Source organism: Oscarella lobularis, chromosome 3 (assembly GCF_947507565.1).
Source record: "Oscarella lobularis chromosome 3, ooOscLobu1.1, whole genome shotgun sequence".
Taxonomy (NCBI): Eukaryota; Metazoa; Porifera; class Homoscleromorpha; order Homosclerophorida; family Oscarellidae; genus Oscarella; species Oscarella lobularis.
In genome coordinates, this window is record NC_089177.1 from 351023 (window position 1) to 364747 (window position 13725).

At 45.9% G+C, this 13725-nt stretch overlaps 6 protein-coding genes across 8 annotated transcripts; 2 read left to right on the forward strand and 4 right to left on the reverse strand.

Moving 5' to 3' along the window:
* Positions 1 to 16: 16 nt before the first annotated feature.
* On the reverse strand, positions 17 to 2105 carry LOC136184909 (serine/threonine-protein kinase/endoribonuclease IRE2-like). Its single transcript, XM_065971922.1, has 12 exons — positions 1975 to 2105; positions 1778 to 1910; positions 1552 to 1720; positions 1417 to 1490; positions 1253 to 1350; positions 1032 to 1198; positions 814 to 973; positions 648 to 759; positions 525 to 594; positions 384 to 462; positions 259 to 335; positions 17 to 205 (listed from the first exon to the last, which is right to left on the reverse strand). Exons 1-12 carry the CDS (start codon positions 2000 to 2002, stop codon positions 56 to 58), a joined length of 1317 nt encoding a protein of 438 aa, XP_065827994.1. The 5' UTR covers positions 2003 to 2105; the 3' UTR covers positions 17 to 55.
* Positions 2106 to 2179: 74 nt separating this feature from the next.
* On the reverse strand, positions 2180 to 4320 carry LOC136184911 (serine/threonine-protein kinase/endoribonuclease IRE2-like). The gene is made up of 12 exons (XM_065971924.1): positions 4156 to 4320; positions 3977 to 4088; positions 3744 to 3912; positions 3615 to 3688; positions 3462 to 3559; positions 3241 to 3407; positions 3030 to 3189; positions 2859 to 2970; positions 2732 to 2801; positions 2610 to 2673; positions 2499 to 2548; positions 2180 to 2451 (listed from the first exon to the last, which is right to left on the reverse strand). The coding sequence occupies exons 1-12, from the start codon at positions 4181 to 4183 to the stop codon at positions 2311 to 2313; spliced, it is 1245 nt and encodes a 414-aa protein (XP_065827996.1). The 5' UTR covers positions 4184 to 4320; the 3' UTR covers positions 2180 to 2310.
* Positions 4321 to 4367: 47 nt separating this feature from the next.
* Positions 4368 to 6534, reverse strand: LOC136184904 (uncharacterized). 2 transcript variants are annotated; one of them, XM_065971910.1, is made up of 13 exons: positions 6432 to 6534; positions 6233 to 6365; positions 6006 to 6177; positions 5849 to 5946; positions 5700 to 5797; positions 5485 to 5651; positions 5276 to 5429; positions 5108 to 5216; positions 4987 to 5056; positions 4840 to 4924; positions 4704 to 4780; positions 4545 to 4652; positions 4368 to 4482 (listed from the first exon to the last, which is right to left on the reverse strand). In XM_065971910.1, exons 1-13 carry the CDS (start codon positions 6457 to 6459, stop codon positions 4402 to 4404), a joined length of 1380 nt encoding a protein of 459 aa, XP_065827982.1. In that variant the 5' UTR covers positions 6460 to 6534; the 3' UTR covers positions 4368 to 4401. The 2 variants fall into 2 exon arrangements, with proteins under 2 accessions (XP_065827982.1, XP_065827981.1); XM_065971909.1 differs by having other exon boundaries at positions 6000 to 6177.
* LOC136184910 (uncharacterized) lies at positions 6481 to 12040 on the reverse strand. The gene is made up of 15 exons (XM_065971923.1): positions 10788 to 12040; positions 10336 to 10735; positions 10111 to 10164; positions 9992 to 10053; positions 9801 to 9946; positions 8606 to 9733; positions 8137 to 8351; positions 8011 to 8083; positions 7859 to 7957; positions 7640 to 7804; positions 7541 to 7584; positions 7388 to 7480; positions 7200 to 7338; positions 7050 to 7148; positions 6481 to 6997 (listed from the first exon to the last, which is right to left on the reverse strand). Exons 6-15 carry the CDS (start codon positions 8699 to 8701, stop codon positions 6728 to 6730), a joined length of 1293 nt encoding a protein of 430 aa, XP_065827995.1. The 5' UTR covers positions 8702 to 9733; positions 9801 to 9946; positions 9992 to 10053; positions 10111 to 10164; positions 10336 to 10735; positions 10788 to 12040; the 3' UTR covers positions 6481 to 6727.
* LOC136184908 (ornithine aminotransferase, mitochondrial-like) lies at positions 9083 to 10801 on the forward strand. The gene is made up of 7 exons (XM_065971921.1): positions 9083 to 9728; positions 9781 to 9953; positions 10008 to 10086; positions 10130 to 10183; positions 10230 to 10289; positions 10341 to 10485; positions 10551 to 10801. Exons 1-7 carry the CDS (start codon positions 9129 to 9131, stop codon positions 10709 to 10711), a joined length of 1272 nt encoding a protein of 423 aa, XP_065827993.1. The 5' UTR covers positions 9083 to 9128; the 3' UTR covers positions 10712 to 10801.
* Positions 11410 to 13385, forward strand: LOC136184912 (early growth response protein 2-like). Of its 2 annotated transcripts, none has more exons than XM_065971925.1 (2): positions 11410 to 12015; positions 12561 to 13385. In XM_065971925.1, the coding sequence occupies exons 1-2, from the start codon at positions 11479 to 11481 to the stop codon at positions 13173 to 13175; spliced, it is 1152 nt and encodes a 383-aa protein (XP_065827997.1). In that variant the 5' UTR covers positions 11410 to 11478; the 3' UTR covers positions 13176 to 13385. The 2 variants fall into 2 exon arrangements, with proteins under 2 accessions (XP_065827997.1, XP_065827998.1); XM_065971926.1 differs by lacking the exon at positions 11410 to 12015 and adding an exon at positions 12022 to 12254.
* Positions 13386 to 13725: the final 340 nt, after the last annotated feature.

Here is a 13725-nt window from a genome sequence, read left to right on the forward strand (position 1 = left end):
TGCAAACACAGGCGGGTAAATACCAAAAACTATTGGTTCTTCAGTTTCCAAGCGTCTACCGCGGAATCGGATAATGGAATAGACGTGCGTCTACAATCAAATAGGGAAACAGATTGAGGAAGTACGTCAGCAACGACGATGCGTTGCCGTCAAACGCTTTTTTCACTTCAGGATTTCCTCGATCAGGAGTTTCAAAATGCACAATCTACATACATAGACATATTTGCGAAGAGTCTTTCACAGAATAAAAAATCATACCCTGTTCCTCAAAAATCGTGCTAATTCCGACTGAGACGTTGTGTCAACTTTCTTTGCAGTTTTCAGGCACTCAGAAACTAAAAGTTGCATATATATAACAGATAAATATGCCAATTAAAACATACAGCAATCCTCTAGTTTATCAGCCCAATTCTCTTTTGTCATAGAATCCATTTTTTCAAGTTCTTTGCAATGATCAATGTTCTTCGTCCGCCAACGCAATAAATCAACATATTTAAAGGACAATAGACAAAGTGCCTCCTCACCCGAAAGAAATCTTCACTTTCTTTAAGACTCCATAGAGCACAGTGTTCCTCAACTTCTTTTGCACTTGGCCTACAAACTCGGTGTTGTCTTGTCTTCAATATATAAACATCCGTCCACGTTACCTTTTATCAGGATACCTGCTAAGCATCCTGCCAATCAGACGCCTAAAGGCTCCCAGATGAAAAAATTCTGTGTCGCTTTTACGAGGATTTCCCTGTCGTTCAGTTATCAATTCTAATTGGATATACAATATACTGCGGTCAGCGGAAAATTGATTGCAGTGCTCACCGTCAAGTTTGGAGAAATTTAATTCGTCCTCTTTTCCCTCATCCTTGTCATTCAACAGGTGAGCAGTTGCAGAACGATACAATTTTCGGTGTGAAAGTTCGTGTCCGTTTGTGAGTACATAGTGAAAAATTAGGCCAGCTCCGAAGATATCATACTTCACCTATTAGAAATAAACGTACAGTTTATTGGATACTTCTTATAACTAATAAGATTTGCACCCTCGCTTCTTCGTCCGGCGGCTTCCAATCGTCAACCCCAGAGCCTGTATGCGTGGAAACATTTCCACCAACGATTCTTTTTGCCAAGTCAAAATCTGCTATTTTTGTCGTCATCCTGTCTCCGTCTTTACAAATAAGAATGGCTTCGGGACTAATTCCTCTGTGCACTGGACAAGAAGACAGTGACAATCAACATAGAACGATGTGTTACTGTGTCGTACCAATAGGGGTTTCGCAACTAGAAAGAAAATCTAAGCCTTTCACTAGACCTTTCAGCACGTCCAAACGGCTCATATCACATCCACGCAACTCCTCATCTCTATCAATTAATTAATTAAAAAAGGATAAGCCACTCAATCTTAGTCACAAAAGCCGACAAACTTACAGATTCTGATGTGACAGGCTAAATTCCCAAGGCTCAAGAAGTTGGTAGACAGAAGTGAATTTCGCTCCTTGTTTCTAAGCCGAAAACTAACATCAGCACTAACCTGGCACGCACGCACGCACGCACACCACATACGTATTCGTAGGAAAACTGGGTGAGAATATTTTCGTGACCGCGCATTGCCTCTAGAGCTTGTAATTCCCGCAGTCGGTGTATTGGCTCGTGGGAGCCTTCGTAACGCGTGAATTTGATTGCAAAACATTTCTCTTCTATTCCATGACGCCCAGACTTTCTAAGGACCTTTCTAAACATCCGCAATTCTCGTCGAATCAACCGCGCGCTCGCGAAGAAAAGACCACACCTGTAAATCGTCGATCGTCGAATTCTGGAAGTGGCCGGAGTGCTGGAACTCTGTCCCAGTAACTCGCTCTTATTCGGTGAGTTAATTATGGCCTTGAAAGCATCTTCAAACGTTGCGGCCACATCATCGTCACCTGCTTCGGCAAAGGGCGTCAAACAGGAAACGATCGATGTATAGGCATATACGCCGTCAGCTACCCTCTTTCGACGAGCTCGCTGCAGCCATGAAAATGCCGATACACACAACGTCGCGTTCAACACTTTAGACAGCAAAGAAAGCGATCTCACGGGCAATCACGTGAGGACGCTAACTAAACAAAAGCTAAGGAAACCCGGACGAGATTATCAAAATTCAAGCACTTCTTGATCACGTCATGCTGATATACATGCCTGACCGAAGAAATTAATCAATAAGACCGTTTTATTAAAGATATGTTATAAGACGCTTAGCTTTTGCGTTTCCACACGAGTCAACTTCGATGAGACTCCAGCTAGGGCACGCATGCTTCAAACAGGTACGTAAAATACCACAAATTATTGTTTCTTCTTCAGTTCCCAAGCGTTTACCATCAAATCGGGAAATAGATTGAGGAAGTACTTAAGCAACGATTCTTTGTCGCCAAACGCTTTTTTCACTTCAGGATTTCCTCGACCAGAACTTTCAAAATGCACAATCTACATGGACATATTAGGTGAGAGTTTCAAAATAAAAAAAACGATACCCTGTTCCTCACAAATCGTGCTAGAGGCTTGTTACACTCAGATTGAGGAACTAAAAAGTCGCATAAATGGCGGAAAAACTGAGCCGGCGGTTTGCCAATTATAGAACATACAACAATCCTCTAGTTTCTCAGCATAATTCTCTTCTGTCACAGAATCTCCGGGAGAATCAAGTGTCTTTGTGCGCCAACGTAATAAGTCAACATATCTAAAGGCAATAGACAATGTGCCTCACCTCAAAGAAAGTTATACTTTCTTCACGACTCAATAAAGCACAGTGTCTACTAACTTCTTCTGCACTTGGCCTACAAACTCAGTGTTGTCTTGTCTTCAATATAAATATAAACATTATTCTACGTTACCTTTTATCAGGATACCTGCTAAGCATACTGCCAATCAGACGCCTAAAGGCTCCCAGATGAAAAAATTCCGGGTCGCTTTTACGAGGATTCTCCTGACGTTCAGTTATCATTTCTAATAGTTGCATATATAGTATGTACTGCAGTCAGCGGTAAATTGATTTCCGTGCTCACTGTCAAGTTCAGAGAGATCTAATTTGTTCTCTTCTCTCTCATCCTTTTTTTTCAAAAGGTGAGCAGTTGCGGAACGATACAATTTTCGGTGTGAAATTTCGTGTCCGTTTGTGAGTACATGGTGAAAAATGAGGCCAGCTCCGAAGATATCGTACTTTACCTGTTAATAAACGTACAGTTATTGGTTACTTGTTAGAACTTAGATTTGCACCGTCGCTTCCTTGTCCAGCGGCTTCCAATCGTCAACCCCAGAGCCTGAATGCGTGGAAAAATTTCCACTAAACATTCTTTTTGCCAAGTCAAAATCTGCAATTTTTGTTCTTATAATGTCTCCGTTTTTACAAATACGAATGGCCTCGGGACTAATTCCTCTGTGCACTAGAAAAGAAGACGGTGAAAATCGGCATAGAACGATGTGTCATTGTGCCTTACCAATAGGGGTTTTGCAACGAGAAAGAAAGTCTAAGCCTTTCACTAGACCTTTCAGTACTTCCAAACGGCTCATGCCACATGCAATCAGCTTGTCATTTCTATCAATTTAAATGATAAAGCCAATAAACCGTAGACAAAAGCCGACAACCTTACAGCTTCGTATCTGACAGCGTAAATTCCCAAGGCTCAAGAAGTTGATAGACAGAAGTGAATTTCCCTCCTGATCTCTAAGCCGAAAACTGACATCAGCACTAACCTGCCACGCACGCACACTACATATACGTGTTCGCAAGCAAACTGGGCGAGAATATTTTCGCTCCCGCTCATATCCTTTAGAGCTTCTAGTTCCCGCAGTCGATCTTTTGGCATGTCGGAGCCTTCGTAACGCGTGAACTTGATTGCAAAACGTTGCTCGTCTATTCCATGACGCCCAGTCGTTCTAATGTCCTTCCTAAACATCCGCAATTCTCGTCGGATCAACTGCTCGCGAAGAATTAAATAAAAAGACCACACACAAGTAAATACTCGATCGTCGAATGCCAAGAGTTTCGGAAACCTCTCCCAGTTTCTTTTCGTCAACTATAGTCGTAAGAGCCTGCTGATACGACTCGTACACATCTTCGTCACCTGCTTCGGCAAAGGGCGTCAAACAGGAAACGATAGATATATAATAGACATATACGCCGCCGGCTACCCTCGCCTGACGAGTTCGCTGCAGCCATGAATGTGCTGATACTACAACGTCGCGTTCAACACTTTATGCAGCAAAGAAAGGCACGATCTCACGGGCAATCACGTGAGGACGCTAACTAAACAAAAGCTAAGGAAACCCGGACGAGATTATCAAAATTAATTCAAACACTTCTTGATTATGTAATGCTGATATATATGCCCTGACCGAAGAAATTCATCAATAAGACCGTTTTATTTTAAAGACATGTTATAAGACGCTTAGCTTTTGCGTTTCCACACGAGTCAACTTCAATGCGACTCCAGCTAGACATTTCCACTCGCACGCATGCTTTAAACAGGCACGTAAAATACCACAAATTATTGTTTCTTTTTCAGTTCCCAAGCGTTTACCATCAAATAGGGAAATAGATTGAGGAAGTACTTCAGCAACGATACTCTGTCGTCAAACGCTGTATTCACTTGAGGATTTCCTTGACCACTTTCTCCAAAATGAGTAATCTAATAGAAATAGACATATTAGAGAAGAGTCTCACAGAATAAAAGCCATACCCTGTTCCTCACAAATCGTGCTAATTCCGACTGAGACTTTTTGTCAGCTTTCTTTGCATGTTTTAGAGACTCAGAAACTAACAAGTCGCATAAATAACGGGAAAACTGAGCCGGCGGCTTGCTAATTCAAACATACAGCATTCATCTAGTTTTGCAGCCCAATTCTCTTTTGTCTCAGAAACTGAATCTAATTCTTTAAGTTCTCCGTAATGATCAATTTTCTTCGTGCGCCAACGTAATAAGTCAACATATTTAATTAAAGACAATAGACAATGTGCCTCACCCGAAAGAAACCTTCACTTTCTTCAAGATTGAAAAGAGCACAGTGTTTACCAACTTCTTCTGCACTTGGCCTACAAACTCAGTATTGTATTGTCTTTAATATAAACATTATTCCCCGTTACCTTTTATCAGGATACCTGCTAAGCATCCTGCTAATCAGATGTCTAAAGGCCCCCAGATGAAAAAATTCCGTGTCGCTTTTAGGGTTCTCCTGACGTTCAGTTATCATTCCTAATAGTTGTATATATAGTATGTACTGCAATCAGCGGTAAATTGATTGCAGTGCTCACCGTTAAGTTCAGAGAAATTTAATTCGTTCTCTTCTCCCTTATCATTCACTAGGTGAGCAGTTGCAGACTTATATAATGTTCCGTGTGAAGCTTTGTTTCCGTTGGTGAGAACATAGTGAAAAATCAAGCCAGCTCCGAAAATATCGTACTTTACCTATTAATAATAATAACGCAAGTTATTGGTTGCTTGTTAGAATTAAGATTTGCACCGTAGCTTCCTTGTCCGGCGGCTTCCAATCGTCAATCCCAGAGCCTGTATGCGCGGAAGCATTTCCATCAACGATTCTTTTTGCCAAGTCAAAATCTGCAATTTTTGTCGTCATCCTGTCCCCGTTTTTACAAATAAGAATGGCTTCGGGACTAATTCCTCTGTGCACTAGAAAAGAAGACACTCAACATAGAACGGCGTGTCATTGTGCCGTACCAATAGGGGCTTTACGACTGGCAAGAAAGTCTAAACCTTTTACGAGACCTTTCAGTACATCCAAACGGCTCATACAAAATTCACGCAACGTCTCGTCTCTGTTACCAATGATAAGCTAGTCAGCCTTAGTTAAAAGCGGGCAAACTGACAGATTATCATGTGCCAGACTAAATTTCCAAGGCGCAAGAAGCTGGTAGACAACAGTGAATTTCCCTCCTTTTTTCTTTTCCTTTTCCTTTTCCTTTTCCTAAGCCAAACTGACATCAGCACAAACCTGGCACAGACACGCACACCACATACCGATACCGGTGGATATCTTTTGTAGCCATGCCGGGTGAGAATATTGTCGTGTCCGTCCATAGCGTCTAGAGCTTCTCTTTCCCGCTCTCGAATTGGCTCCTCGTAACGAGTAAATTTGATTGCAAAACGTTGCTCTTCTATTTTATCATGACTTCCAACCCTTTTTTTAAGAACTTTCCTACATTCGCTCGCGATTCTCATCAAATCAACCGCTTGAAGAAAAGACCACACACCAGTAAATCTTTGATCGGCGAATCCTTGAAGTGTTTGGAGTGTCCGAAGGCTCTCCCAGTATCTCAGTCCGATTCGGTGCGTCAAGCATTCTCTCAAAAGCCTCTTGATACGATGCGGCCACGTCATCGTCACCTGCTTCGGCAAAGGGCGTCAAACAGGAGACGATATAGATATATAGACATATACGCCGCCGGCTACCCTCGCCTGACGAGTTCGCTGCAGCCATGAATGTGCCGATACTACAACGTCGCGTTCAACACTTTAGACAGCAAAGAAAGGCACAATCTCACGGGCAATCACGTGAGGACGCTAACTAAACAAAAGCTAAGAAAACCCGGACTACAGGCAAACTAGATTATAAAAATTGATAACCTAGAAACCGACAACCAATAATAGGACCAATGACTTTTAGAGTCACGGTACCAGCAAACCAACCTACTAAAAATCTTGCCTTCCGAAAAAAAACCAACGTTTACAGGGGGAGAGAAAAAAGGTCACTTAGCTAAATAGTCCTGCCAATGTCTAACAGACTTTAATCGCTTCTTGAGTAGGGCAATAAAATCGTGCGGATGAAGCGTCAACACGACATCTAAGCCAGCGCCGTGCAGTCTCTTCATAACGTCCTCGGTCGAAACAGATGTAATGGGAACCGGTCTCCTATTGATCGCCGTCACTACCCACGGAACGCTCTTACCGTTTAATCCCACCGCTTGTCCACTCAGTCCACACTGACTGGCAATTCCGCCCGACGTAACGCTTATAACCTTGAATCGTCGACATGACGTTGCAAAATATTAATTGAATTTCTTTTCGTACCTTTGCTTTGTCCAAGCCGAGTCCGAGTGGCTCGCTGATTGATCGCTTTTGGAGTTGAACTTCCAAGCCGTACGGTGTCCGCCTAATTACGTATTCAATCTACGCCAAAAGATAATATACGTACATATAAAGAAGCTCTTCGTTTCTTACCGATGATCCTGGGCAATATTCTACGGCTCTCTGAGCCTCTGATAGTGTTTTGACGGCGGAGTGATTGATGGAAAGAATCTGGTCGCCTACTTGAAATTGCCCGTGCAAATAAGGATCCTTTTTACTCCATCCAACAATCCTAGATTTTTATTCAATAATTGTATCCGTGCACCGATATCAATACATACCATATCGAGCCGACTACTTCCGCGTAGACGATGTTACCAACCACGTGTCGTTTATCGATCGTCAACGATTTCTCAGCCCCACATTCAGTAGGTCTGCAACGAAAAAAAAAAGTCCAAACTGGAGACAAAAAAAAAGCAGTTGACCCCACATACAATGTATTTCGATCTCGAGCTAGTGCCCCTCGTCCAACCTCTTGCTACAAAAGAAAAAAAAACCTTAGAAAGTATTTCAAAGGAGATAATATGACTTACTCCTGGTAAATAATATCCTGGCGGCGATGACGCCATTGACGGTGACGTTACTGGCGGTGGAGGAGGTGGAAGAGCCGCTGCCATGGGAACGGATATCGGTGAAGTGGCTGGCGGAGCGGTCGGTGGAACAGCTGGCGGAGTAGTGCCTCTAGGACGGGCATGTGCCTGATAAAAAAATTAAGATAATTTCATAAAGGAGCCCGTTGCTATGCGCACTACTTGCGCGAATCCTGTGGCGTTCATTGAGGCCTGACGTCTCAGACGGGGATCAGACAAACCAACATTCGAAGGCATAGACGTCGTTTTAGGTAGACTCCGCTTAGAAAAGAAAATAATTTCCCCTGAGCCCATTATATTTATCCTATTCTTACCGAGTCCCCTGCAGCCCCAGTCATGAATCCCATAGTCGACGTCAAAGCGTGCACCCACTCATCCATCTCGTGCCTAGCAACGCAACCCTTAGCTAAGTAGCCCCCCGTTTCCTTTCCTTGCCCTACTTTGAGTCGGCAGAGAAGAAGTATTCTCTCTCAGGCGTGTTAATAGAAAATATGTTCTTATAGTGCGAGTGCTTCATGTCACGTTGAATCGCCGTGCACGTGTCCAACATAATAGTGCCAAGCGGTACGCCAGCCGAATCCGCTTCCGTTTTGTAGTACTGTACATTAAGAGCACCGTCGTCCGATCGAAAAATGACCCATCGTCGTTGCCATTTCTATAAATAAATAAATAAATAAATAAATAAGTAAACATTTAGAGTCGTCGAAAAATGCTTATAATAATGATACGTATTTATTCTCTAAAAAGAACCGAGTCTGTTTCTAAGTGCAGTACAAAATATGTGCATATATGCATAAGGACTCGGTCTTGTGCAATGACAGGCATCAGCTGAGGTATGAGCTACGACTATGCTTGGTATCTTGGGAGGAACCTCGTGATCACGCCCCGCTTAGAGACGTTTTCCCTTACTTTGAACGCCGATCCCTTTTCGAGGGGTGGCGACTTTGTCAGGTAGCCCTGACGTAAGATCTCCGAGCCTCGTTGCTCGTATACGATCCCGGCCATTGCGTGCGCGTGCCACTTTCGGGCGTCGACTCGATGCGAGCGAAAACGAGGCGAAAGACCCCGAAAGAGAGCGCGAGTGCGAGCGAGGAGCGTTCGCAGCTGACGTGCAGAAAGCAAAATAGAAGCGCACGAGTCGCTTAGAAACGCATAGATCAGCGAAGAATCCCACGCGGAGAAACAGTGATATGATGTTGGCACCCGTATAACAACGCCCGTCTCTCTAATGGATTTAATAGATGCAAGCAGTTAACTTCATGTAGCTTCTGAAGATCGCAGTGTTATCGCATTTCAGGGAGAGCTCAACGAGCCCGCTTTTTACCAGATATTATGACGTCACGCCACGAAAAATGCCGAGAGTGGTCACATGACCCTAATAAGCCACGCCTCAGACACGCTCCTTTTTCCTTTTTCTCCAAACCGTAGCCCCATGACTCGACGAATCGCTCTCATTCGTCGATTCGTTGCTTCGTGGACGCCCGCAGTGCCAAGCGCGCGAGCCCAGCGCATAATGGATCGCGAATGGCAATACGGCGCTCACAACTATCGTCCCCTTCCCGTCGTTCTGACGCGCGGCGAAGGAATCCACGTCTGGGACGTCGACGATCGACGCTACGTCGATTTTCTGAGCGCCTACTCGGCAGTGAACCAAGGCCACTCGCATCCGCGAATTCTCGCCGCACTCGCGTCCCAATCTCGTCGCATAACGCTCACGTCGCGCGCCTTCTACAACGACGTCCTGGGCGACTTCGAAGAATACGTCACCAAGCTATTCGGATACGATAAAGTATTGCCTATGAATTCGGGCAGCGAAGGCATCGAAACGGCGTTGAAATTGACGAGACGATGGGCGTACGAAGTCAAGGGCGTGCCGCCCAATCAGGCGAAGGTCATCTTTTGCGAGAATAATTTCGCTGGGAGAACTATAGCGGAAGTGAGCGCCTCCACGGATCCTGACTCGCGTGGCGGATATGGGCCTTATCTTCCTGGAGTCATTGTCATTCCTTATGACGATTTGACGGCACTTGAGGCATGCTGACAAATTATCGAGGAAAAGGAGAACGTTATGATTTCGTGTGTAGAATGCCGTGCGAGATCCTACCGTCGCTGGTTTTGTCGTCGAGCCAGTGCAAGGCGAAGCTGGAGTCATTGTGCCGAGCGACGGTTACCTTCGAAAAGCTTATGATATTTGCAAGAGAAATCGCGTTCTGTTTGTGGGTGACGAAATTCAGACAGGTCTCGGTCGAACTGGAAAGTAAGAGATAAATATAATAAGCAATTAGCTCAGCTAACCTTTTTTTCTTATAAGGCGATTGGCCTGTGATTACGAAGACGTTCGTCCTGATATTCTTGTTCTAAGCAAAGCCATATCAGGCGGAGTACTTCCTGTAAGATCTAATAGTGTTGAGTACCTCTTCCTAGCATTTACAGTTAGCTGCTATTCTGGCTGACGACGAGATTATGCTCTGCATCAAGCCAAATCAGGTAAAGAACAATAAAAAAAGAGATGAGATATGTATATCATTTTTAGCACGGGTCAACGTATGGTGGGAATCCTCTAGCTTGTAGAGTTGGTATAGAAGCGCTTAAAGTACGTGCACTTCTCGCTAATGCATTCGTACTGTTTATATACTTACCGTAGGTTATTGAAGAGGAACGATTGACAGAGAATGCCTATCGGCTTGGCAACATTCTTCGTGCCGAGCTAGAGAAAATCGACAAAAAGAAAGTCGTCACAGTTCGAGGCAAGGGCCTTCTGAATGCGATCGTGATTCCGGAACGCAAAGGTGAATTCAAATAAGAAGGGGCTCCTTAAATTACTATTTTTTGTTGCTTTTTTTTTGTTGCCAAGACTACAATGCGTGGCTCGTGTGCCTGCGTTTGAGAGACAACGGACTCCTCGCGAAGCCGACGCACGAATCAATTATTCGTCTTGCGCCGCCGCTCGTCATCAACGAAGAACAGCTTCTCGATTGTGCGAAGATCATACGAGATACGGTGGAATCGTTCTAATTATTCCGATTGCACGTGCTCCCCCTATTTGGTTATGAAATACAGTGAGCGTAAGGGTGAAATCGGCCCTTTAGACCCGTCTGCAGGGTATGCTTGTGTCTATACGCACGCACGCACGTACATTTTCGAGTCGACCTCTGCTCCATTTACCACGAACAAGCGGGGTGAAAGTGCGCATAGCTTTCGGCTTTCGCACGCGCGCTGCGGTATGACGGAGACGTCATTAGAGACATCCTATGCACGTCACGCCCCCTTCCGTAGCAACCGTATCCAGACAGTGCAACGACAATACCGTCGTTTTTCTCGTTAAGAATCTTTGTGCGTGGAAGTTGGCTCGTTTTGCTTTAGCGAGACATTTTGCATTGGTCTTTGTCGAAGTGCTTCCTAAGTTCCGGGTGTCACGTGACAGTGTCTTCCGTTGTTTCTTTGACTACTGTGTATACAAACAGAACGCAAAGAAACTGCGGCCAGATTGGTAAAGCATCTTGCCATATCGCAAAGCGCCTTTTCAATCGCGTAAAGAGCATATTTCCGGAGAGGAAGCGCCCTTTGTGGTTTCACTGACGACAACGAATCGTGACGTCAATATAGAGTGAATGACGTCTTATGCCTTTGTTTGGAGTGCGCGTCAAGGCGACGCGGTATTTCCGTATGACGTCCTTCCGTATAAGGTGCCCATATAACGAGACGCCTACTCAGAGCCAAGTCAGTATTCGCGTAAACAAGCGAGAAGGAGAGTATCTTATAACATTCAATTCCCGTCGCTTATGCCGTGCATGGAAGCATTGGACAGCCTAGCTCAAGTAGCCACAGCCTATAATCACCAGACGACCGCCGCCGCCGCCACCGCCTTTCATCACCACCACCAAGTGCCCAGTTCGCTCGCTGGCGAATTCAAATCGGTCGGTGACGTCAACTTTTTCGATTCGTCCGCCGAAGATATCGCGCTCAAGACGCTACACGAACAGCTTCTATCATCAGGTGGGCGAGCGGGAGCTCCTGGCGGAGGAGGAGTAGGAGGAATAGTGGACCCGTTCGCTATGATGCCCAACCACGCCTCCCAACAAGGACCGAACCTCCACCATCGACCCTCGTCTTACATTCACGCGAATCCGGCGCCCACGGGCTGGCTTACCGATCGAGCCCTCTTCGCTCCATTGGCTCCGTCGCACGCTGCCGCAGCCGCAGCCGCAGCCGCCGCCGCGACCACCCCGTGGCACTCGCCGATCGACGCATTGGGAAGTCTTCCAGCAGTGGCAACGACGACGACGACAACGACGGGAAGCCCTTTCGGAATCGATTCGGTGAGAAATCGTCATTTCCCGAGAGTGCAAACTTCGCTATTGTCGTACTCGAGCGGTTTACGTAAATCCCCTAATTAATTTAATTACACGGGTGGGCGTGCGTCTTCCTTTGGGACAAGAGAGAGCTGGTTACTCCTCGTTGCCCATTGTTTGGTTTGTACTCACATCCAAGCCCTCACTTCCTCGTTCCCGGCCCCCAAAAAATGGATCAGTTCGCCTGTTTCTATTCCGAACCTTACGTACGCGAACCTTCCGGACCTTGTCGAAAACCCGGAGTATCCCGCCCCCCCGCGATTTTCGTACGCCTGTTGTATCACCCCCCTCGCGTCGGGACAACCATCCGGTCACTTCTAGGCTACGAGATTGCGAGTTTGAACTAGTCAAAGCGCGACCGCTTCCTGTTTAGAGGCACGTTATCAAACCGCTCACAAAAAACGTTTACAAACCGAGAGGCTTATATCTAGGCTACGGGCAAACATTGCGGCCTTATAACACCCACAAGTGACGAGCATCATTTCCTGACTTTTTTTTGTTTTGATATATAGACTCACCTATCATGTGCCGGTGCAACGGTCCCGCCATCGTCGCAGTACTTCCACCCACAGGCAGCCCATCCTTACAGCTATTTTAACACGGGCAGTCATCCCAATTTGGCGGGTCGCTATGGCTTGCCAACGAGCGGCGCGAGCAGCGCGAGCAGCAACGGCGGATCGAACCCGAATTTGGCTCAAATGGCCAATCAGCAAACGCCGCGCGGATCGCCGAAAATGAAAACGAAGCGCTCGGCGAATCATTCGTCTCCAATGCGCTCCACGCCGCCGCCCGTTGCCGAGCGACCGTTCGGATGCCCCATCGACAATTGCGAGAAGCGCTTCTCGCGATCCGACGAGCTGACGCGTCACATGCGAACGCACACGGGTCAAAAGCCGTTTCAGTGTCAGATCTGCATGCGATGTTTTTCGCGTTCCGATCACCTGACGTCTCACATTCGAACGCACACCGGCGAAAAGCCGTACGCGTGCGAGACGTGCGGTCGTCGCTTTGCGCGATCGGACGAGCGCAAACGGCACACCAAAATACACGAAAGAGAAGCGGCAAAGAAGGCCGCCACAGCCGCAGCCGCGGCAGCCGCGGCAATCAAACCCGACTCTAGCAATTAGTTCTCGCAAGTGCATGACGACAACCAGCTCCGTTTGCTGAACCGTGACTTTGATTTTTAATTTTGTGTAGTGTATAGTTCTAAGGCATGGACGTTTTTCTTTCTGTTCGTCGACCGTAAGATCTATTTTTTCAGCGAGGTTTTCTTTTATGTAAGGTATGAAGTTGGATTCATTAATTAAAAAAAAGATATGAAGGTATAAAACTGTGAATGAGCGTGTACGTCGGTTCCGGTGTGGGATGTACTGCTTTTAGTTCCAATTGCCCTATTTGCAATCGGAACAAACGGTTAAAGAACAGGGCGGTACAAACAGAAGCCTGTCCTCTCAAGTACTAAATACGCGTAGATCCTTAGGAAACTCCACGCGGACCGACAGCGACGTCCGCTGCGCTTCTGTAGACACTACAGGTCAATACGAGTCATTCTCGAACTGAATCAGCGTAATGAGTCAGTTCCCGAGGTCGTGTTAAAGGTCAAAAGCGGTGACTAAGCATGACCGTCACCTTTCAGGTCAAAAATTTGTATAAGTGCGTGTGTCAAGATAACCAACC